Source organism: Suncus etruscus, chromosome 4 (assembly GCF_024139225.1).
Source record: "Suncus etruscus isolate mSunEtr1 chromosome 4, mSunEtr1.pri.cur, whole genome shotgun sequence".
In the NCBI taxonomy this organism is placed as follows: Eukaryota; Metazoa; Chordata; class Mammalia; order Eulipotyphla; family Soricidae; genus Suncus; species Suncus etruscus.
Window position 1 is genome coordinate 87,830,425 of NC_064851.1, and position 24,249 is coordinate 87,854,673.

The 24,249-nt window shown below is 40.4% G+C and overlaps 1 protein-coding gene across 1 annotated transcript in view; it reads left to right on the top strand.

The window, feature by feature from the left end:
• DCBLD1 (discoidin, CUB and LCCL domain containing 1) overlaps nt 1–18,910 on the top strand; it is an 80,677-nt gene extending 61,767 nt beyond the window's left edge. Inside the window, exons 6-14 of the mRNA XM_049771357.1 lie at nt 827–960; nt 6,811–6,851; nt 8,149–8,364; nt 9,197–9,318; nt 9,922–10,081; nt 14,549–14,633; nt 15,064–15,113; nt 15,927–16,046; nt 18,157–18,910. Of these exons, the coding sequence (XP_049627314.1) occupies nt 827–960; nt 6,811–6,851; nt 8,149–8,364; nt 9,197–9,318; nt 9,922–10,081; nt 14,549–14,633; nt 15,064–15,113; nt 15,927–16,046; nt 18,157–18,644 (1,416 nt within the window). The 3' untranslated portion in view covers nt 18,645–18,910. The remainder of the gene's footprint in view (nt 1–826; nt 961–6,810; nt 6,852–8,148; nt 8,365–9,196; nt 9,319–9,921; nt 10,082–14,548; nt 14,634–15,063; nt 15,114–15,926; nt 16,047–18,156) is intronic.
• Nucleotides 18,911–24,249: the final 5,339 nt, after the last annotated feature.

Below are 24,249 nucleotides of genomic sequence, written 5' to 3' on the forward strand. Positions count from 1 at the left end.
TCTAAATGGAGCTTTCTGTTCCACTTAGTGTTAGATGACTGCCTTTACCTTGTGTTTTGATACCTTATTAATATTCAGATTAATTGTAACATGAAGTTGTGGTGTGGAAGTTTTACCATATCCTGTGATGACTAGAAATGTGTATCTAGTAAGGTAAAGGGATCAGTTAACAAATTCCACTTACACTCTGCCTCAAAACTTAGTGACTTAAAGTAACAGCCATTCTATTTGCAAATGAGTTTGTGAGCCAACAGTTTGGACATATAAGTTATGTCCTGCTTCTCTCAAACTGAGACCTCGTGTAGCCCTCCTCCGGGGTAGAGGGGTCAAGGACCTTCTTCACAGATACCACGGCACTTCACAGGGCATGATTTCCTAGCAGAACAATATAGTTACACAGTCCAGTTAAGTGTGAGGGAGAGGCTATGATAACTAAAAGTTGTTACACTATTATTGTAAGTGTTAGCAGAAATAAGGGAATTCTGATGTCATTTTTAGATGATTGCACAATGACTTCTCCGTATGAGTTATGTGTATATGGTAGTTTAGCAATGTCATGCTTCAAGTAGAAATCTTGATCTTAAGTAACAACAAAATGGAAAATTCTTTTTTAAACAAATATTGGAGTTAGGCCCAGTAATGCACAAGGCCCACAAAGGCCACTCAGAAATGCTCAGGGATGTTCTCAACCCAATGGATGCTTCAGGTCCTCACACCTGCTAAATCTGTGCTAGATTACCTCTTTAGCTAGCGCCCCAGCCCCTAAACTCTTTATTTCAGATGTGTTCTTAAGTATACAAGGGATGATGGTATTGCTGTGTTCCAGACCTCTTTGTTATGCAAAGCTGCCATCCATGCAGGAGTAATTGCGGATGAACTAGGTGGTCAGATCAACGTGCTTCAGCACAAAGGGATAAGTCGATATGAAGGAATCCTGGCCAATGGGGTGCTGTCAAAGGAGTAAGTACTTTGCTTTTTGTTCTGAGTGAAAAGCCACCCCAGAGGCTTAATTGTGAAAGAACAGCAAGCCTGTGATACCAAAGGTTTGTCAACTGGAAAAATACAAGTACTTAGATCAGCATTTATGGTCTCTGTGTAGAAGATAAATACAGCAGTTAATAGAAAAGGCTTACCGAGGGGTCTCTAGGAGATAGGTCTAGCAGGGGTCCTCAAACTTTTTAAACAGGGGGCCAGTTCACTGTCCCTCAGACCATTGGAGGGTCTGACTATAGTAAAAACAAAACTTATGAATGAATTCTTATGCACACTGCATATATCTTATTTTGCAATGAAGAAACAAAACAGATACAAATACAATATGTGGCCCGCGGGCCATAGTTTGAGGACCACTGGAGGGTCTGGGATGCCTGGTGCCTGGTATCGCCCAGCACCAAACTGTAGCCTGAACATGTGGGAATGGCCTTGCATCTTGAGCATTGCTGGGCAGACACACTGCTCAACACACACTCACACATATACACACACACACACACACACACACACACACACACACGTCTCTTTGTTGGTCTGTTTCTCTAATTCACTCATTACAATGGCTAATAATTAAAATATCATACATCTGAATTCTCAGGGCAAAGGAGGATTTTACACTATAAAGACATACTCCTTGGTTTTTCTAGCTTCAGTTATCTCTCATATCTCCATATGACCAAAGATACTATAGTATGGGGAACTTTTTTTTATCAGTTCTGTTCAATGTTTCAACCTCAACTTTTGATACTTTCAAGGTTTCTCAGCTTCCAGCTTCAAAAACTAAATTCTTAGAACTAAATATAGGTTTGCCTTGAAGTGCAGATGTGGAAACATATAAACAAGCAGCTAGATGGTCCAGAGGGAGGTTTCCTTGGATAAATGCCCAGTGAGGGAAATGTGCTTCTTGGGCCATTGTGTTTTGCCCTTGTTCCCTCACTATCTGTCCGGGAAAAGTTTTATCCCTACTGCAAACTTACTTTCTTATTTATTGTTGCTGATTGCCTCATGGGCCTTGATCTTAAGGACATACTACAGGTAAAAGCATTAGGAATTTAAAAATCCAAGGCAAGAAAAAATAGTTCATGATCTATATTTTCTACCACTCCTTAATCTCTGGGTAGATCTCCCTCTACCGCCATATTTTGCCTTAATCCACTCTTGCATGCTGAAATATCACACTTTGCTCTTCCATTTTATAATGAGCTGTAGACTATATTAAGTAGTTAAAATGCACGCACACATATAACACAACACACACAATGTGCATGAATAGGTTTCCAAGTTAGTTAGCGTAGTTATAGTGAGCCAGATGTCATTTTGAGAAAGTTAAGCAGCACTTTGTTTTCTACCCATCTGCTTTGTATTTAAATGAATTACAGTTTTCAGCAGTGTTGTGGGTCACTTTCCCATCCATAGAGGGTTTTTAGCCATAAAAATTTCCAAAGTGCTCTCCTCTCATCTGAATATTCAAAGACTAAGTAGTTACAAATTTGTACCAAAATGTAAAAGATCTAAAAACATGGTAACAGGGCCTAGAGCAATAGCACAGCAGATAGGGCATTTGCCTTGCTCACGGCCAACACAATTCCCAAACTCCCATATAGTCGCCTGAGTATGCCAGGAATAATTTCTAAGTGCAGAGCCAAGAGTAACCATCAGTGCTGCCAGGTGTAGCCCCAAAATCAAAATAAAACAAAACAAACAAAAATAACAGAATGTTTTTAAGAAATTAAAATCCTCACTCAACTAAACAAAATATACCTATGTACTCTAATAAAAATGTGTTTGCATACATATTATACATATATGTGTAATATTTTTCACGATGTTTTTGCCTCCAACTTTAGAACATTCTATTTGATTTATAGTAAAAAATGTTTATACAGTAAGTTCTCAATGTCAGATTGAACTTGACTTTTAAGAATTTATTTCTGTGTTTTTTGTTTATAGTGTCTTCTATTAGGACTTGTTTCAGTAAGCTATCAAATTATGGCCTTGACTTGTTAGGTGCTGATAAATCCTAGCAGGAATAAAGAAATAACCTATGCATTTACATCTGTGTGTGTGCCTATGTTTGGATATATTTGAAACTTTATTTTACTTTTAAAGAGAAATTATTTTTTAAAACTAAATAAAAGTAAATATTATATTTAGAATTACTTCTGCTACATCAAACTGGGCTTAGTATATTTGAAGTCACTTTATATAATTTGAAAGAAATGTAATTTGGTGCAACAATAATGTAGAAATTCAAATAATTAATGAATTTTAAAAGCTTTGCTCCATATCCCATGGAGTTTGAACAAATTGTTTCAATTTTTGTGTTTGTGGGAGTAGACAGAATGTCCAAACTTATATCAAGGGTTCTTTCTGTGAATTGTGCTGACTTTTTGAACTGTAAAATAACTCCATGCTCATACAGTCTGTTCTACTCATTTGGGTTTCCAGATCTTCAGGGAGCAGTTGTTTTTAATCTGTGCTGTTTTGCTTTAGGAAACTTTTGGGCACAGAGTCATTGAACTCCTGTTCCCACATATGATTGTTTGATGTTAAGGAAAAAACACAGAAGGAAACATTACAGCTGAGGAGGAAGGAGTCCCTAAAGTAAATATCCAGGGTTCTTTTTGGAGTCATCCTGGGTCAGAGCACTTCCTTGATTTGAGGAGCCCAGAATGGAATCAGGAAGTGGGTCTGACCTCATACAGAGGATGATGGCTTGAGCCACTGGCCAGGAAGGCTTCTTTCTGTTTATATCAGTCTATTTTTGATTGCTTCTATTGACTTCTGGGAAAACTGGCAGTTTTGCTTATCTATTTGAATTCATTCACCCTAAAGTGTAAATGTCTTGAGACAAACTTTGCCCCAAACTTCTAAGGCTTTGGAAGGTTGTGGGTGTCACACCTGACAATCTGAGTGATATGCAGTGCCAGGGATCAAGCTCAGGTATTTTCATTTTAAAAAGAGACTTACCTGTATAATCTTCTTTGGTGGTCTGTTTACTTTAATAGACCAAAAAGGGAAGCATTCCAGCTGACAGTGCCTAAAAGAAAGCCTTGTAGAGGTTAGGTAGAACCAGAGCATTCCAACTGTCTCCTCAGGGTTCACTCCAGTGCTCTTCTATACACAGCTTCTCTTTTTTCGCCACAGACAAAAATTAAAAATTTCATTTTTTGGATCTGGAGAAATAATACAGTGGTAGTGCATTTGCCTTGAATATGCTCAACCTGTGTTCAATCCTCGATAAACCAAATGGTTCCCCAGACATCACCAGGAGTGATCCCTGAGCACTTAGCCAGGACTAAGCCCTGAACATGGTCAGACATAACCCCCTTCAGTCTCCCCACAAAAAAGAAATTGCATCTTGGCTTAGAGAGATAGTACAGTAGAAAGTGCACTTGCCTTACACACATCTAATACAGTTTCACTTCTCAGCACTACATATAATCAATCCTCTGAGCCTGCCAGTAGTGATCCCTAAACACAGAGCCAGAAGGAAGTCATGATCACCACTGGGTGTGTCCATAAACCAAAAAATATATAAAAATAGAAAATAATAAAATGTCATGTTTTATAACAGTGGAGGCAATCATTGACCCCATCCCCCAAGATTGCTGCAGTATTATTTGTCTTATTTGAACCGAATTTCAAGTTTGATCCTTAGCATAGAATCAGCAAAGAAAAAGGCCAAATTAATCAAAGAGAGGTTCTAAATGTATCTTTCTTTTTTATTATGTTTTTGTTTGAGGCCACAGCTGGTTGTGCTCAGGGCTCACTTATGTCTCTGTGCTCATGGTTCACTCCTGCAGGACCTGAGGACCATCTGGGTTACCAGGGATGGAACCCAGCCATGTGCAAGACAGTCACCTCAGCCATTGTACTATCACTCCAGCCCCATAATACATCTTAATTAAAATTTAATTTTGAATACAATAATGTGCATCTTTTCTTTAGAGTCAGAAGAGCTGGATCCTCATCTCAATTTTAGCACTTGCTAAATGTGAGTATTTCCCAAGACACAAAAGTTGTCTAAAAATATAAAAATAATATAAAATATTAAAATGGGGCTGGAGCAATAGCACAGCGGTAGGGCAGTTGCCTTGCATGCAACAACCCGGGTCAGACCCAGGTTCAATCCCTGGCATCCCATATGATCCCCCAGGGCTGCCAGGAGTAACCCCTGAGCACTGCCAGGCTTGGTCCAAAAACAAACAAACAAAAAAATACCAATAAAATGCTTGGTGCCTGCTCTGCCTTCAGTACTGAGCTTTAAACAGCATCTTTATGTGGAATATCAGTTTAGAGTCTTGGCCTGAGATTAAACAAATTGTGAAATACAAAAATCCATTTCAGATTATCTGTTACTTAAAATAAAATTTTGGGTGCTGGAAAAGTAATAAAGACCCAGGTTCCATCCAGGATGTTCCATATGGTCCTCAGAATGCATCAGGAGTGATCCCTGACTACAGAGCCAGGAGTAAGGCCTAAACACCACCAGGTATGACCTCCAATCCAGTGAATAATAATAAAATAAAATGTTGATGGGCAAGTGTGTTTCTTATAAAGTATTTGGGGAGCTATTTGTGTACTTCAGAGTTTAGTACTCTGTCCAGTATTGCCATTATATTCAGAGTTAACCATTTAAAGTAGTAAATAGTACTCTATAAAATAACTCACCACGTGGCCAGAATGATAGTACAGTGGGTAGAGCATTTGCCTTGCAAGTGACTCACTTGAGTTCTAGCCCCAGACCTGGATATGGTGCCCCAAGCCCTCCAGGAGTGATCTGAGTATAGAGCCAGAAGTAAGCCCTGATCACTGCCAGGTGTGATCCACCTGACCTTTCTCATCCTCAAATAAAAAAATATATTCACTACAAGTGTCATCTATTCTGTATCTATAATATCATGTGCACATAGAATTAATCTTGGTAAATCCAAGTTTTTTATATATCTACTTAATTTTGCAGTGAAATATGGCCTTGGGTTTTAGTAATCTTCTACGCCATAGTAGACAACTGGAGAGCAAAGATGATATATTAACTTTCACTCAGGAAAGTGATTGCAAGAACTCCAGGACTCAGAAGTCTGAAGCTCAGTACCCAATGAGCAGTAGGAAGTAGGACTAAGTAGGACTACACTCTGAGCACCCAGTTCAAACCAGCTCACTGTGAAGCTATGAGGTTTATCCAGATATACCTTGCCATCTAGAAGCAGAGCTTTATGGCTTAGTTGCTGCAATAATTATAGGTATGGTTAGACAGAGTCTGATTTAAGGCTCTGTCCGAAAAACCACTGCTGGGGCATCATCTAATGATCCTGCTCTTGAGAACAGTCAATGGAGAAAGAGCTGGCAAATGGCATGCTTGTTCTAAAAGTGGGCATGCTTTCCATTATCTCTGTAGTTCTTGGTTGTTTACAAGTGGGGTGCTTTTAAGATGAACTTAAACTAAGGGTATTCAGCATCCTTTCTGTCTCCATCTCCATCCTATATAAATTGATTGGGGTTTAGGATTGCTCCTCAGACTGTGTAGCTGCACATTCCTTCTCATCATCAGGAGGCATGGTCAAAACAGCACAGGATATTGATTCAAAAACAGATTCTTAAGATTTCTGATCACTGTCATCTCTGAAATTTAGGAAAGGTACTTACCATCAATGACTCAAGTGTGTTGATTTGCAAAAGACCAACAGTGACGATATCAGTGACTGCCAGGATCGCATGAGGTGTGGGAGTCCTTTGAGCCCTGTTCTGTGGTGTCATTTCAGTCATTAAGATCCAGCTCACAACTCACCTTTTTATTTGTGTTTATTATTTCAGTGGTTCACTGTCAGACAAGCGATTTCTATTTACTACTAATGGTAAGGATGATTTTCCTTAAGGTGATATCTGAAATCTATAATGATAATTTGTTCTTACATATCTCTCAGGCAATATAGTTTAAAAGTTTTTACCTTCTGGGGCTGGAGAGATAGCATGGAGGTAAGGCATTTGCCTTTCATACAGAAGGTCATTGGTTCAAATCCCGATATCCTATATGGTCCCCCGAGCCTGCCAGGGAGCCTGGAGCCAAGAGTAACCGCTGAGCGCTGCTGGGTGTAACCCAAAAACCAAAAAAAAAAAAAAAGAAAAAAAAGTTTTTACTTTCTCTTTTATTCAGGTCATATAGACTAAAATGCTGTGAATTAAAGTACAACAGTTTTTCCAACTTTTGCCAAAAAGAATGACATAAGAAATTGAGAAGCATATACAATAAATTCCTTTATGTTTTTTAAGACAAATATTTTTTGATATTGCAATTTGAAATTTGGATATCTGATTCAACTTACTGGCTATGTATATATAAAATTAAGGCTTTTTAGCACCTCCATCATTGTATAGTCTCCTCAGTGACCAAATAGTAATATATGTATATTATATTCATACAATGTATATTCATCTATCTAAAAATAGATAACATACAAGAACAGGGGTGGCAAACAAGTTCAACACAAAGAGCCAAAATTTTAAACTGAGAGTCAGAGAGCCACACCACGCAGCGACCTGCCAAAACAGACAAACACACAAAAGCATACAATTTTAATAATGATATATTAAACACATATTGCATTTTGCCATTTTGAGTGAGGGTAAAAATCCTGTTCGCCACCCCTGGACAAGAATATGAACATTAAAAGACAGGGTTCTCGTAGAGCTTGCTCGTGGCTCATGCCTGGTGAAGCTCAGAAGACCATATGTGTTGCTGATGCTGGTACCTGAATTGGCAACATGTAAGGCTAGTCAGATATAATTTACCTTTAAAAAAAGAAAAAAAGTCCATTGTTTCAATCCTTTGCACCACATAAAGCCGCCTAGTCTGTCAGGAGCAATCTCTGAGCACAGAGCCAGGAGTAAGCCCTGAGCATCACTCACCACTAGATGTGGCCTCAAAACAAACAGGATTTGAAAACATTCAGCTGTAGCCAGAAAACCACTCCAGAATTGTCCCCAAATGCCTTTGAAGTAATAGAACAGTTTTGGGGGGGAGGATTTTTGGGTCATTGAAAGGCTAGTAAAGGCAGATTTGATATTCAAATGGAAGTTAATGAACCTGATGACTGAATAATATGGGTAACTATTATTTTCTTGTTTCCTTTCACCTCCCCACCCTTCCCCCAGGTTGCAGCACATCCTTGAGTTTGGAACCTGATAGACAAATTAGAGCTTCTTCATCTTGGAAATGGGCGAATGAGATTGAAGATCAGGTTCATTGGGCTCCTGGCCAAGCCCAACTTCAGGACCAGGGTCCATCCTGGGATTCAGCAGACAGCAGCCAGAACCCAGAATACCGAGAGTGGCTGGAGATTGATTTGGGAGAGAAAAAAAAGATAACAGGTACATGGATGCAGATGCATCTTCACAAAAGCAACTTTAACTTTTGTTAAAATTATGTTTTCAACTCTCAGGAGCCTGTATGTAGGTTATATGTATGGAATTATGGCTTAAAGAATTAATAACTCAAGAGCGACACTTTCTTCCACATTTTTTATTATAATTTTTATTTTGACCATATTGGCTTACAGAACTTTCACAATAGTATTTTAGGTACATATTAAATTGAATCAGGGGAATTCCCATCACCAAATTTGCCCTCCCTCCACCCCCTTTCCCATCCTGCATCCCCTACCCCCACCCTCACCCTCCGGACTGCTAGAATAAGCCCTCTGTGTCTAGCTTACTACTTAGTGATCATATATCTGGTTGGTCCTGGTACCCTCCCTTATTTCCCCCTGTGTTTGAGAGGCAGAACTAGACTTTTATATGTCACTTTTTCAGTGTGAAAATACTCTTCTATGTCAGGTTTTGAAATGCTAATAAGAAAAGTTCACAGGCCCGGAGAGATAGCACTGCGGCGTTTGCCTTGCAAGCAGCTGATCCAGGACCAAAGGTGGTTGGTTCAAATCCCAGTGTCCCATATGGTCCCCATCCGTGTGTCGTCCCCCCCCCCACCGTGCCTGCCAGGAGCTATTTCTGAGCAGATAGCCAGGAGTAACCCCTGAGCACCGCCGGGTGTGTCCCTAAAACCAAAAAATAAAGAAAAAGAAAAAGTTCACCTGTAAAATAAATTGAAATATCAAATAGGGAATGTTAAATATAAAGTTATACTATATTTTAAATATAAAGTATTTTGAAAACTAACATATATATATATATGTTTTTTAACTAGGAATTAGGACCACAGGATCCACACAGTCAAATTTCAACTTTTATGTTAAGAGTTTTGTGATAAACTTCAAAAACAACTCCAAATGGAAAACCTATAAAGGAATTGTAAATAAAGAAGAAAAGGTAAGAAGGGAACTAATTAGGAGAAAAAGCCTCCAGCTATTTGAAAAAAAAATGTGTGTACAGAAATAAATTAACATTTCCACCTTAGTTAGAAAACTTAGTCTTGTTTGAAACACCTTGTCTTCATGTCTCTTTGTTTGTTTTTTGTTTTGTTTTGATTTTGTTTTTGTTTTAGGAACACTATGCTCAAGATTTACATCTGGCTCTGTGCTCAGGGATGACTCCTGGCTCTGGAACCAGGGATGAACCCAGGTCAGCTATGTGCAAGGCAAGTGCCTTAACCACTGTACTGTCTCTCCAGCCCCATATCTTCATTATTAAAAGTATGTACAAAGAGCCAGAGAGATAATACAGTGGGGGATGTACTTGCCTTGTATTCAACTCACCAGAACCTATCACTGGTACCACATATGGCCTACTGAGCACTACACAGAACCAGGAGTAACCCCTAAGCACTGTTAAGTTCATGTAACATAAAAACTAAAAAAGAAAAAAGAGAGTATGTATAAAATGACAGATTCTGGTTTTTATTTCATAACTAGGTATAAATGTCTGATGATTAAAGATTTAAAACCTTCACATAAAAGCAATTTCTTTCTGTAGGTATTTCAGGGCAACTCTAATTTTCGGGACCCAGTTCAGAATAATTTCATCCCTCCTATTGTAGCCAGATATGTGCGGGTTGTCCCCCGCAAGTGGCACCAGAGAATAGCCATGAAAGTGGAACTCTTTGGTTGCCAAATCACACAAGGAAGAACTCAGGGTAAGTCACAAGTTATTTGATTTCATTCATCTCCTTTCACAACTTGCTGTTTCTCAGATAGTATTTTTAGCATCTTCTCTCTCTCTTCTTTCTCTCTCTCTTCTCTCTCTCCCTCTCTCTCCCCTCCTCTCTCCCTCTCTCTCCTCTCCCTCTCTCTCCCTCTTTCCTTCTCTCCCTCTCTTTCCCTCTCTCTCTCTCCTCTCTCTCCTCTCACTGTCTCTCCTCTCCTCTCTCTCTCTCTCTCTCTCTCTCTCTCTCTCTCTCTCTCTCTCTCTCTCTTTCTCTTTCTCTTTATTGGCGTGGCATAAAACAAAGCCCAAGCCCAAACAGTGTTGGTTCAAATGAAAAAAGAAACAAGGTCCACCAGCTCAGAAGAAATATCAGTTGTAAGAATAGGAATCGCTTCATAGAATCCTACACAGTGGAACTAGAACTCCACCCAGTGTTAGAGTAGATTTAACAGAATGTTTATCTCACAAAAATCTGGAGACAGCTAGATGATCCAAAGGTATGCTTGCATGTGTATAAATATGTCCACAACTATTTATTGTAACAGTATCAGTAGAAAAGATCAATGAAAGTAAAAGTCAGTTCTTTGAAAAAATAAACAAGATTAATAAACTACTAGGCAAAACTCACAAAGAAACAGAAAGAAAAACTTAATAAACTGGATTTAAAAATGAAAAGGGGAATATCACTACAGATACTGCAGATTCACTACTTTGGGAAACTCTGTGCCATGGAACATGAAAATCTGGAAGAAACTGGTAAATTTTTGAACTCTTATAATCTTCCACAATTCCAGGATGTTCTAACTTATCTATATCTGAAATATACCCATCACTACTGAGGAATTTAAAACAGTAATCAAAAGTCTTCCCAAAGATAAAAGCCCAGGCCCAGATGGATTCACTAATGAATTCTTTCAAACCTTTCCAGAGGGACTACTACCAATTCTTTTCAGGCTCTTTCATAAATTTAAAGAATCATGAACATTCCCAAATAGTTTTTATGAAGCTAACATCACCATGATACCAAAACCAGACAGATGCTGCAATAACAGAAAAGTACAGATCAATATCCCTAATGAATACAGATACAAAGATCCTCAACAAAATTCTAGCAAATAGGATCCAACGCCTCATCAATAAGGTCATACACCAAGACCAAGTAGGTTTCATTCTAGGAATGCAAGGATGGTTTAACATACATAAATCAATCAACATAATACACCATATAGACAAATAGACCTGCTGGAACTTTAATGTAGCCCATGTGCTGGTTTTCTTCTGTCAGATGTGTGTGTATGTGTGTGTGTGAGAGTGTGTGTGTGTGTGTGTACTTGAGTGGGGAGCTGTTATGGAGCTAGTTGGGAACTGGACCTTGTTTCCTTCTGTCAGGTGTGTGTGTGTGTGTGTGTATTTGTGTGTGTATTTGTGTGTGTGTGTGTGTGTGTACACTTGAGTGGGGAGCTGTTATGGAGCTAGTTGGGAACTGGACCTGAGTCTAGAGGATCCTCTGAGTATGATCTTGGATTCCACAGAACACTGGTTGTGTTCACCAAAGGTGCTTCTGGTCTCTAAACAGAACCAAGCACAAACAACTCGAGGCATTGATGATCACTTCCTTTATCTGCTGGTGACAGTTCTAGAGACCACACACAGCCTGGTGCCTAATCTTGTGTTGAAACCAGCCCACAAGAGTTGGGCAGAAGTGTGGTTAAAGAGGTGCAGCCACTGTTGAGCATGGAGAAAAAAGGGAGGAGGTGAAAATAAAATGCCTGGACAAGGCTGGGAAAGCCTTAAAAAGCCTGAGCAGAGGGAGGCTGTATCTCTGGCTTGAAAAGACACCTCCAGAAAGTGGAATCTCTGGTCTTCTCCAGCCATAGATTCTCCACTTTCCACAGTATAGACATTGACTCAATCATCTAAGCCAAACTCCCATTTGTCCTGCCACCCTCCTTTCAGGGAAAAAAAAAGTCATTGAATTCTCCCAGGAAATCTACCTTCTTTATATAAACAAACAAACCACCAGTGCACCCAAGGCTACTACTACCCACCCTTCCTCCAGAAAGAAGGTTAGGGGGTGAGGAAAGGTATTGGCCACCATGGGAAACACTGAAACAGTAGATAAAGCAATCTATCAGAATATTCTGAGTGAAATATCTCTCAATTACACCCTGCACTGACTGATTAAATATGACTAAAACTTACACAGCAAGCTGAGGGAAAACAGCCACTTAAGTTAACATATAATCATTTATATCAATATTAAGCAAAATAAAGAAACAGGATGGTCCACACATGATGAAACAAAGCAAAATTCTGCAGTAAAATTCAAATATAATGGAACTAAGTGGCATGTCTGAAGAAGAACTTAAAACAGCTGTAACAATGTTAAATAAAATCAGAAAATGGGTTGGAACAATAATATAGGAGATTGGGTGCTTGACTTGCACACAGCTGATGCAGATTTGATTGCAGAGCCAGGAATAAGCCCCAGAACACGGGCTGGAGAGATAGCATAGAGGGGGTGCATTTGCCTTGCATGCAGAAGGACAGTGGTTCAAGTCCTGGCATTGGAAATTGGAGCAATTTCTGAGCATAGAGCCAGGAGTAACAAAACAAACAAAAAAAGTCAGAAAACAGAACTCAAAATATGAGTCCTATAATAAGGAAATAAAATCTATGATATTCCAAATAGAAATAATGGGCTTAAAATATAATAGCCAAGCTAAAGAATACATAAGAGGGACTTAAGAAACAAAAGTAGGGCCCGGAGAGATAGCACAGCGGCGTTTGCCTTGCAAGCAGCCGATCCAGGACCAAAGCTGGTTGGTTCGAATCCCAGTGTCCCATATGAACCCCCGTGCCTGCCAGGAGCTATTTCTGAGCAGGAGTAACAGCCAGGAGTAACCCCTGAGCACTGCCAGGTGTGGCCCAAAAACAAAAAAAAAAAAAAAGAAACCAAAGTTAATCAAGTTGGTGAATTGAAAAGTCTGATAGTGCAATAAGTACAGAACAATTAGGGGGAACAAATCACCATTGAAAGATTTGAAAACAGTTCAGCATTTTGGTTGCACCTCTTTAACCATACCTGGTTGCTCACACCTGAGTTGTGATACCAGAAATTACTTGTGGTTCCTAGGATCATAACTAGCAGAGATGCCAGGCTCAAAGAGCGGAACTGAGGCCTGAGAGATAAATTAGGGATTTAAGGTCCATGTGTTGCATGTGGCCAACCCCAGTTTGATCCCCAGCACAACTTTGTTCTTTGAATTCTGCTCAGTTCAAGTGTTGGGGTTACCTGTAACCACCTGGAATTCATGGCAATGAAGAACTTGAGCAGTACCAACTTCCAGCCTTATTGGATTGTAATAGTAGTCTGGACTCTTTGGACACCACTTAGAGACCTCCTCACACTTTCACCACCAGAAGAAAAAAAAAGCAGAGCTGTCAGGATCTTGCCTTGACACCAGGGATTCGACTTGCAAGCATTCTAAGGCAGGGAAGCCAGCCCAGGTTCTTAACTTCCTTTTGGCTTTTGGGCCACAATCAGCAGTGCTCAAAGGTTACTCATGACTCTATGCTCAGAATTTAGTTCTGGTAGGCTTGGGGGACCATATGGGATGCCTGGGATTGAACCTAGCCTCATGCAAGGCAAATGCCCTCCCTACTGTGCTATCACTCAGCCCCTCAACTTCCTTTTTTAATGTAGAAAGACTTGTAGTGAAAGATGGCCTGATATTTCATGCAATAGGGTGGAAATACTACTTGACATCAAGAGTTCCTTGAGGTGGAAGCTAGGGATATAGGGAAGGAAGGACTGATCACTTGAACCAGATTATTGTGCTTAAACATGTTGGGCTAGTATTTAAGGCTCTTTTTCTCTTTATCTTCCCTGTCCCTTTGTAGCTATTGTTGCAGTGGCCTAGATTAATCACACTTGGGGTGCTCTCTGATTAAGGGGTATCTGAGATTACAAATTTTGAAGTGTCACTAGTGCTCCTTGTCCCACTGCTTGTTGGAAAGGAGATCTCAAGCAGTGTGTGGTTAGGATAATGCTCCTGCATGTGGGGTGGTACTGGGGAGCAAATCAATGACTTCACACTTGCAAGGTGGGCACTTTATTACTGATTCATCTCCAAGTCTCTTGGAGCCAGCTTTTAAACTTACCTGTCATGTCTGGTTTTGTGATATCTAATACTATCACCTGTCGACAAGTTCGGAGTACTTGTTAATTCCTCAGAAATTTTAGAAATTGCTTTTAGGCAGAAAAAATTTAATTACTCAAGAGTTTGAATATACTCTTTTTACTTTCCATTGTCAATAAATGTTTATTATACTGTTATTTTCCCTATTAATATATTAAAGATGTTTAAAAATCAATGTTGAATTTTAAATTATGAAACTTGACTCTACAGTTCTACAGTTTATTGATACTGCGTTGTGTGGCTTTTCCTCTTAGGAATCAATATGGCAACTGTCATTATTCCACTAGTGCTTCTTGTTCTACTATTTGTTGGAATGGTGATCTTTGCAGTCCTGAGAAAGTATGTGACTTTATAATTTTTCTCTAATTATGTAAACAATTAAAAAATTCTTCAGATGTTCCTATTTTTCTTAGATCATTGTAGCAAATTTAGAGTACGTGTTAATCCTCGAGAAATTTTAGAAACTGGCTTTGGCCAAAGGAAAAAAATAACCTTAATTAACCCAGGCAGTAAGAGCCACACCTGGTGTTGCTCCGGGCTTATTTCTGGCTTTGTGTTTAGGGGTTAAGGGATCTGCAGTACCAGGGTTTGAACCGGTAGGCCTTGTGCACACAAGCACTTTAACACTGTACTAGCTCTTGGGCTTAGTTTTTTATTTGTGTTTTTTTTTTTAAGTTTGAAGAGATAGGCAATGCCATGTTGCTGTTTTGTAAATAAATAGTACTTGCCATTTGAAAATTTTTTTCAGTAGGATGTTTTGTTCCAATAGGAGGAAGAAGAAAGGAAATCCTTATGGATCAGTTAAAACTCAGAAAACAGGTTAGTCAAAAATTTGATCTCCAGTTTTATTCTATCTTGAGGATCTCATCAGATCTTCAAAATATTCATGAAAAGCATATGTTTCATATATATGGGACTGATTTCCCCAGTACCAATCAGTAAGCAAGCAAGCACAATCAAGGTTGTGGCCCAAAATTAAATAGTTAAAAAAGAAAAGCAGGAATTTTTGGCATCCTATCTTTTAATATTAATTCAGAAGCCAGTTTGCTTCTATTCAGCCTTATTTCATTATATGCCAGGATTAATTTGGGGGAGTGTGGGGCCTGGAACTTAGGCCATCACACTTCCTGTCACTGAAGAGAAGTTAACAAAGCCCTATTTGTTCAGATTCCACTGTACTTTCCAGTCTGAATGAGCCAGGCAGGGCTTAGGTTCAGAGAAAAGGTCCTTAGTACACAAAGCAAAGAGAGTATAGCAATGCTGTTCCATCATCTCAGGTACTACTTAAGGGCTCCTCCTCCATAGTGACAATTGGTTAGCTGTGGAGATACAAGTTCAGATACAAGTTCACAAATGCCCAAATAATGAAGGTTCTGGAAGGCATACCTGGGTGATCTAGCTTAGGGATGACCTGGGAACCATATGAGCATTTAAGACACTTTAAGGAGTAGCAGAAAAGGCTAGGTTCTTTGTATTGTGATAATGAACTCAGCATGCAATTTCTTCCATGACACTTCACTACAGCTTTGCACTAATCTCGTAAGTCAGCACAAGGCAGCCTGTCCTAACTCATGTGCAGAGTATAGACATTTGCTCCTGAGATATTAGTGGGTTTTCTGTTCTTTATTCTAGACTGCTGGAAACAGATTAAATATCCTTTTGCCAGACATCAGTCAGCTGAATTTACTATCAGCTACAATAATGAAAAGGAGATGACACAAAAGTTAGATCTCATCACGAATGACATGGCAGGTAAGAGTCATGCCCTGTAGAGTGTGCTGTGCTGTCTCCATGAAGATAGGAAATCAGTCAAAAAAGTGGAAGATTTTTTTTCCTGCAGAGTCACAAATAGACACTGAGCTGTTTCTCTGAAGCCCAATGGCAGGGTTCTATAACACTACTCAAATATAAAAGCTTCCTTCTTCCCTCTCACCTTTGTTGTTTGATGGGGCAAAAGGTGGGGTAGTGGAGTCATCTGCTTTTGGCACAAAGGTTTGATTAATATAGTAGGAAAGAGTAGCAGTGAATGAGCTTGGCTTTTATTAGAATGGCCTCTGACTCTGTCATGCTATTCTCAACCTATCTGGAAGAAGGAAAGGATATGCATTTGAGCCAGATCCAAACCCCACTGGAAGCTTTGGGCACTGAGAATTGCCAATCAACAAACAATAATTCGCAAGGACTAAAATCTTTAAATTTTTTTTAAGTTTTTAACACTTTAATTCGTCTGCCAACCTATTCCCCAGACTCTAAAATCTTTAAATTTTTTTATTTTTTTGTGTGTGGTTTTGGGTCACACCCGGCAGCACTCAGGGGTCACTCCTGGCTTTATGCTCAGAAATCACTCCAGGCAGGCTCAGGGGACCATATGGGATGCCGGGATTCGAACCATTGTCTTTCTGCTATCTCTCCGGCCCTAATTTTTCTTTTCTTTGTCATTATTATCACAGTGTTCAGGGCTCACACACACTCTCCCCCCCCCCCCCGCCTCCGCATACACACAAACACACATGTGACTTTATAGTGTTCCTGGCATTGTGCATTTGAGGGCTCAAAGCCACGGTGTGCAGGATTATGCTTGGCATTGTGGGGAAGGTCCTGGGATTTGTAGCCTCTTGCAGACTCTGTTACTGAACAGTAGCATCCACATTAGTTCCCCATTACAAAAATGTCAAAGACATACAATCACAAAGCTCTAATTTTTTTTTGTTTGTTTTTGGGTTACACTCGGCAGTGCTCAGTGCTCAGAAATTGCTCCTGGCAGGCTCGGGGAACCATATGGGATGCCGGGATTCAAACCACCATCCTTCTGCATGCAAGGCAAATGCCCTACCTCCATGCTATCTCTCCGGTCCCAAATTCTGGAGCCCTCTGGAAATAAATGATTCCTCTGGTGCTGGATAATGATTCCCTGACCATGGATAGATAAGGGAGGAGGGAAAGGACAGTAGGGCAGAGCTGGGACGGGCAAGGCCAGACCTGGTGAAGCACAAGTTCAGAAGAGTCACTTGAGCCACTTTAAGAGCAGAAAAGAGCATTTCTCCCACCACACTTCTTGTTCCTTGCTGCCTGAGTAGCAACTCTAGCTGGGGAGAAAAGCAAAGAAATAAAGCAAAGAAGTCCTTGACTGAAGTCTTTGACTGCCCTCTTTGATTTCCCTCACTCCTTCCTCTCTCTTGATTCCTCTTGGGCTCCCTGTCACTCCTTGTCTCTCCCCTACAGTCTCCACCACTCCAGGGCTCCTCAAGACCTTCCTTTGCATATCTGCCCTCCCGGTGTCAAGTTCCTCTGGAATCCACAATGGAGCCCTTTGTCCTCTCCTCACACTAGCCCTATGCATTCCTTCCCCACTGTGTACTCCTGTCTTCCAGGCTTAATGCCTGGGAAATGTCCTTGGCTCCCCTCTTCTCTCAGACCCCAGAATATTGGTAATGATTTGGAGGTTTGTACAGGCTACAACCAAACTCTCTGGCAAGGCAGTCAGCATTTCTCATCTTCACAAACAGCCCAAACAGCATGCAGTAGGGGTGGGTGTTTGAATTCTGACCCTGCTTGACGGATATTCTATGTGCTCTTGGAAACCCGGCTCAATCTCTTATTTTAGTTTCCCACCTGTAAAATGGAATAATAGCAACATTTACTTTCTTTTGCGGATTTAACTCATTGGCACCTTAATATATTAGATCCTCCTTTCACTTGAGTTAGTCAGACATGGTTTCTACCTTCCCCGGAACCCTTTGAAGCCCTATGGACACTGGAGGGAGAGGGAGGTACTTGGCTTAGTGGGCTCAGCACAGCTCCTACCTCCATTGTTCCATTGTGATACACAGACAGCGGTGTCCTCTTGCCCTTTTCATTTCAGATTACCAGCAGCCTCTCATGATTGGCACTGGGACAGTCACCAGGAAGGGCTCTACCTTCCGGCCGATGGACACCGAGGTGGACATCCTCGCAGGGAGCAGCCAGGGCCACTATGACTGCCCCCTGCCGGGCCGCCACGAGTATGCTTTGCCCTTGGCCAACCCCGAGCCGGAGTATGCCACACCCATCGTGGAGCGACACCTGGCCCGTGCACACACCTTCTCATCCCCTGATGGTTACCGCGTGCCTGGGCCTCGGCCGTTGCACAAACACTCACTGTCTGCCGGCGGGGGCTATCAGACGCCCCCCAGCCCGGCACCAGCACGGGGCACCCCTGGCTATGATAAGCCCAAAGCCAGCGGCACAGCACCGGCCAACCCCGACTATCTGAAGCCACAGCTGGATAACCCCAGGACAGACAGTGCTTACTCAGCTCCCGGAGACTGTCTCAAACCCCTCAACCAGACAGCCATGACAGCTCTCTTGTGAACACAATATGAAAGAAACCTGCTGTGGCACTGAGCATTAGGTACTCAGTACCTAATTGAGAGAGTGGGACATGTGTGTGTGTGTGTTGATGGGGTGGGTGTCTGTGTGTGTGTTTGTGTTATGTTACTGTGTGTGTCTATGTGTGTGTTTCAATGGGATCCTGTTGTGGTATCCCAGAGATAGGGGACCACCCTCCACACTGTTTACAAAATCATGCAGCTGGTTTTATTCTGACCCTTTAAGGCAAGAGTGTTGGTTTTCACTGGGCTAATACAATGAAGATTTTTTCAGATGGCATTTTCATTCCTCTGACTGTGACACTGAGCTGCTTTGGTGTAAGATGTGCAATCCGTATAGAGTTGTATTTAGCAAGAATTAAAGTAACTTACATTTACTTTATCAGATTTTAGTTCTATACTGAAGCTACATGGGAGAATATGGCTGTTGCAAAAAAAATTTATAATAGAATATTCACTTTTAAAATATATTTTTATCTGATTAGGTTTAAACCTAATCTTATTGTTATTATGGCTCATTTCCTCACCCTTGATAACGAGAGTTATAAAGCATTGTTAACATTCTTCTTCTGGAAGAAATGAAATTACTTGAAATATGAACATACTGGGATGAGCTGGGCTTCCTATTGGCTGTTTGGCTACCTTCAGCCTGGAGTACCTGGCTTCCTCTACTCCTTACCTTCTATCAACAGCTAAAACTCGCAGCTACCCAAACTGCTCTTCCTACAATCCGAATGAAGGGGCCACAGCAATCACACACTGAATTCCTTTGCCAGAGGTTTTTAAACCTTGGATTTAAAAAAATATTGCAGAGGTCGATGCCCACACTTTCATGATTTTCCAGAAATAGCACAGTATGCTCTGAAACACACAAAAAGTTACTTGAAGTGTGTTCTTAGAAAAGTGAGAGAGATAGCTTAGCTATCCCGGGTTCAATCCCCAGCATCCCATCTAGTCCCCCAAACCTTCCAGGAAGAGTAACTCCTGAGCGCTGCTAGATGTGGCCCCAAAACAAACAAACGAAAAACAAAAACAAAAGGAAAAGAGAAAAATGAGCCAGCTCTAATCTATACAGGGCTTTTCTACTGACATGGCTGTGATTTATTTTGTAGGCAACCATTTTCCCCATCAAGTATGTATCTATAATTCCAAAGTAGCCCAGATCTCAACTGTACCTCATGCCCTGTGGTTTTTATCTAGTTGCTTTGTGAATTCACTATAGGAGATTTAACCTCGTTGCCAAAGAGGAAGGTGTTTGAATAAAAAATGTGGACCAAAAAAGATCCTTTGGCTAGAAAAAAATGTTATAATTCTGTTTGTATGATTATGACTTTCTGTGAAAAGTACAAATACTAAAATAGCTAGCTAGGGTGCTGAAAAGTCCTGGCCAACTATTGTGTAAAGGTAAACCATTTTTCTTGTTAAGTTTACATGGTTTTATATGTAAACTGATTGTAATAAACTATGCCAAATCATGGTGCCTCCACTTATCATTGGGGCCCTGTTTGCTGGATGGTAGAAATATGTGCTACCTACCCAGCCTCCAAAAATGATAAGTGGCTTAGAGTCAGCTGGGTCTTAGCAACAAATTCTGATCTACCTCACAACAACAGAGAAATACTAGGAAATTAATGAAGGCCAAACAAATAGAAACAAGCAAATGTGATCTGGCACTTGCTCTAGAAGGGGGAGTCAGCTACCACTTGCATTTTACCAGGGATACAAAGACTGCAGAAGAGTGGAAACTGAAGTAGGGAGTGGGGGGTGGATCCTGGATAACGGTTTGGGTTGCATGGTTGTACTCTCTGGTTGGGAATTGGGACTGGGTTCGACTCCAGGTACCACATGAGGCCCTCTGAGTCCTGCTACAGTCATCCCTGAGCACACAACCAGAAGTAAGATCTGAGCAAATATGGGTGTAGCAAAAAATTGGGAAAGTTCATTGCTATGTCAATGTCTGACTTCTTACAAGTGGCTTTCTGAGCTTGTTACTGTAGACCAATCCTTGAGCCCTCAAAATAGTGTAAATTTAATTTTGTTAAGCAATAAGAATAGACTTGAAGATTATCCTGCTTTACAATGGAGCGGGCTTTGTTATATTTCTTTATGACAGAAGGAGAGAGCAGGTCTTTGGGAATAGCACTTACTCCTCCTGTACTCACCTTGTAGACTGGGATTACTCAATGCAAAGGTCTGATAAATCTTCCACTGCCAAGCCTAAAACTGAAGGATAAGATTTTTAGTGTTCTGCAATATGAATGCATAAGATAAGAAATTCTTAGTCCTGTTCCCAACTGTTACAAATCCTACCAGGAGGCAAAGATTGCAGTTTCCTCTTTCCGTTCTACTGCAGTGACTTCGCCATTAAACTAATCTTGCACATATTCATACTCTTGGTGTCAGTAAGAACTCCAGATCTGATATCTTGGTGTTTCTAATTCTGCTTAAAATCACCCACCCCCACCCCCATTCCTGGCTCTTCCTCCTACTTATGCACTGAATAATCCCATCACTTCTCTTTGTTTTCCCTGAACCTTCACATGAACTTTTAAAACAGCATTTCCAAACAACCCATTCTTTCCAAGAACCCAAAATCTTAAGGTTACAGCATAAATCCACAATCATCTCCACATCCCTCACATCAGAACTTTGTGCAACTGTTCACATTGGGGAAGGTCTACCAGGAACCCCTTTTCAACAATTCCACTTCGCCTCTTTCCTCCATCCCCTCAGCAACTGTTCCAAAGCAATGCCCCTCTTCATACCCTGTCTTTACTTGAATCATGTCACTTATTTAACCTTAATAACTAAAATCAAAACAAAACAAAACATAAAACCTCAAACATGCCCTTTCCTCGTGTAACACTCATGGGTGAATGGAAAGTTTCAAATCTTCACTGTGACTTCATTCCCATTGTCCTCCCCTTTTCTCAGTTGTTCGCTTATTTCCTTTTGCCTAATCTTCAACTTCTCCCTCTCAGCTGATCTCTGCCATTCTCTCTGAATTTGTCAAGTCCCTCTCATGTTCAAAAATTACCCATACCTTCTCATAATGATTCAGTTCTCTGAAAATAAGGATATTTTCTGAAAAATTTGTTTTGGGGTAACTGTCATGTAAAAGGCCAAATGTGCTTACAAATACATCAGGGTTATGTAGCCAACTACTGGGCCATTTATCAGAGATGTGGGACGGTCATTGGCCAGAATATTGCTTTGTGGTATGTGCCTATATCTGTACTACCTGGACTATGCCTCATCTCCCATTCATTTTTTTTCTAGTTTTTTTAGTCAATTGTACATTAACAAAATATGTGTTCATATTTTGTTCCATATGTTCAGGCTCTTTCCCCGTTTATGCCGTTTTGACTGGGTCTTGCACACAGTTACAGTGTTTGTACATTTTATTGTACCAGCCAGCGGGTTCCCGGCAGGTTGAGATGCTCATTGGGAATTACAGCATTCACACACATGGTTGCTGGGGCTGCACTCCTTTAGCTACTGTGCTCCCTCATACTTGGTAGCAGTGCAGCTGGCCAGAGGCAACAGCACAGAGTTGCTGGGGTTACATGCAGCATCTGTGAGAGCCCAGCGGTCACCCTCCATAGATTCAAACTCCAGGACAAGCACTCTCGTCACTTAGCTGCCTTCTGCTTCACTCAACCTTCCTTTACATTCTTTTGAGGTATTTAAATGCCCTTATATGTACTCCCCCTTTAAGATTGTTATAAAACTATTTATTTTCATATTATTGCTATATTACTGTGGCCTCATCCCTTTGTGCTATCTATCAATGCCAGGAAGGTCTAATGGACTTTTTTAAACAGCATGAATTTGAGAACTAGACTGCTTGGTTAAGTTTAAATTCTGCTCTACTTGTATAATCAAGAATTACTTTGCCTCTCTCCAGGTTTCCTTACCTACAAATGGAGATAATTTGGGGGGGGGGAGAGTAAGACTGAATAGATAGTACAGTGGGTAAGGTGTTTGCCTTGCATACAGATGACCCATGCAGGTTGGATCCCCAACATCCTGTATGGTCTCCCAAGCACCACCAGAAGTGATTCTGGAGGAACTCCTGAGCATTGCCAGGTGTGACCCCAAAACAAAAAGACAGAACAAATAGAAGATAAAGTACTTCATTTGTAGTCTCATGGGTTTATAAACATTACAAGGGTTGGTACATGTAAAAACCTTTAAAGCAGTACCACACTGTGGTAAAAAACTAAATCTCTGTAATAACTTTTGGGTGATTCAAATGGTTTCTGTATTTTTGTTTTGTTTTGGGACATACCCAGCTGTGCTAGGGGTTCATGCCCAGCAGTTTTTTGAGAACCATATAATAAGGCTCCCACATACAAATATAAAAATACTTTATATTTTTTAATACATATAATAATGTCTGGTGGAACAATGTTAATAATATTTACATACATATAATTAAATGCTTCCAGTATCTTCCTGCTAAGCACAATGCTTGTTTGGGTTATCGATAAACTATGTTGAGGTATATGAAAGCAACTATTCATTTTTTCTAGTAAAGAAAGGATAGGTGTAACAAAACAATTTTCTTCTAGGAGCCCTTTCTATATCAAGCCATAATATTAGACATATAATTAGTATTCAGATATCAAGCATTTGATCATGGTATAGAAGTCAAAGTGCTGTTGTGTTCACATTGAGAACATTTCACTTAGGAGTTTTGCATTAATATTATTTTGTTTGAAGCTGCTTTTTATTTTCTTTGTATTAATTTTCCTCGGGTTTAATTAGTTTTACAACGCTGTAGAAGATTGTTGGGTTTTTTTTCTCTCCCTTTAAGATTATTCTCTTGCTGCAGGCATTGGAATAATCTGTTCTATTATTGTCTGGTAGCATTGCTTCATGAAACCACCTATTATATAATTGGGAAGGGAGAGAGGCAACCAGAAACCATGTTATTCCTATGAAAATATATCTAGATTTTAAAAACTGTATTCAGATTGGTAAATTACATTTTCTTAAGAAAGTCTTTAAATGTATTCAGTTGAATTTTTATTATCTATTCTGCCTTTAGGATGATTCCACCTATTTTTTGGGGGGGTTGGGTAGCATTCAGCAAGTTAAGGAGTTACTATTGGCTCAATACTCAGGAATCACTCCTGGCAGGTTTATGGGATCATATGGGATACCAGGGATCAAACATAGGTCAGCTACATGCAAGGCAAAAACCCTACCCACTGTACTATTGTTTCGGCCTCCCACAACCTATTTGCAATCCTTTCCTTCACTCTATGATTAGCCACATATTTTTCTATATTATTTTCTAAGTCTGGGTCTCCCAAGAAGTGCTCAGGAGGTATGAGATCCCCACCAATGATTCTTGGCCATTTGAACTGGTGGTTCAGTACTATTTAGGTACTCTGGTGCTGGGGATTACAAGCGTCACCCTCATGGTTCTCAAGAACCTCATTAGCTATGCTTGCCAGTGCTTGGGGGACCATGTGAGACCATTTGGTACTAGGGATCAAATCAATGTCTTCCACAAAACAAGATCATTACAGGAGGAGGCAAGAAACTAGAGTGTATAGACAGATCTAAGAGGCTGGCAC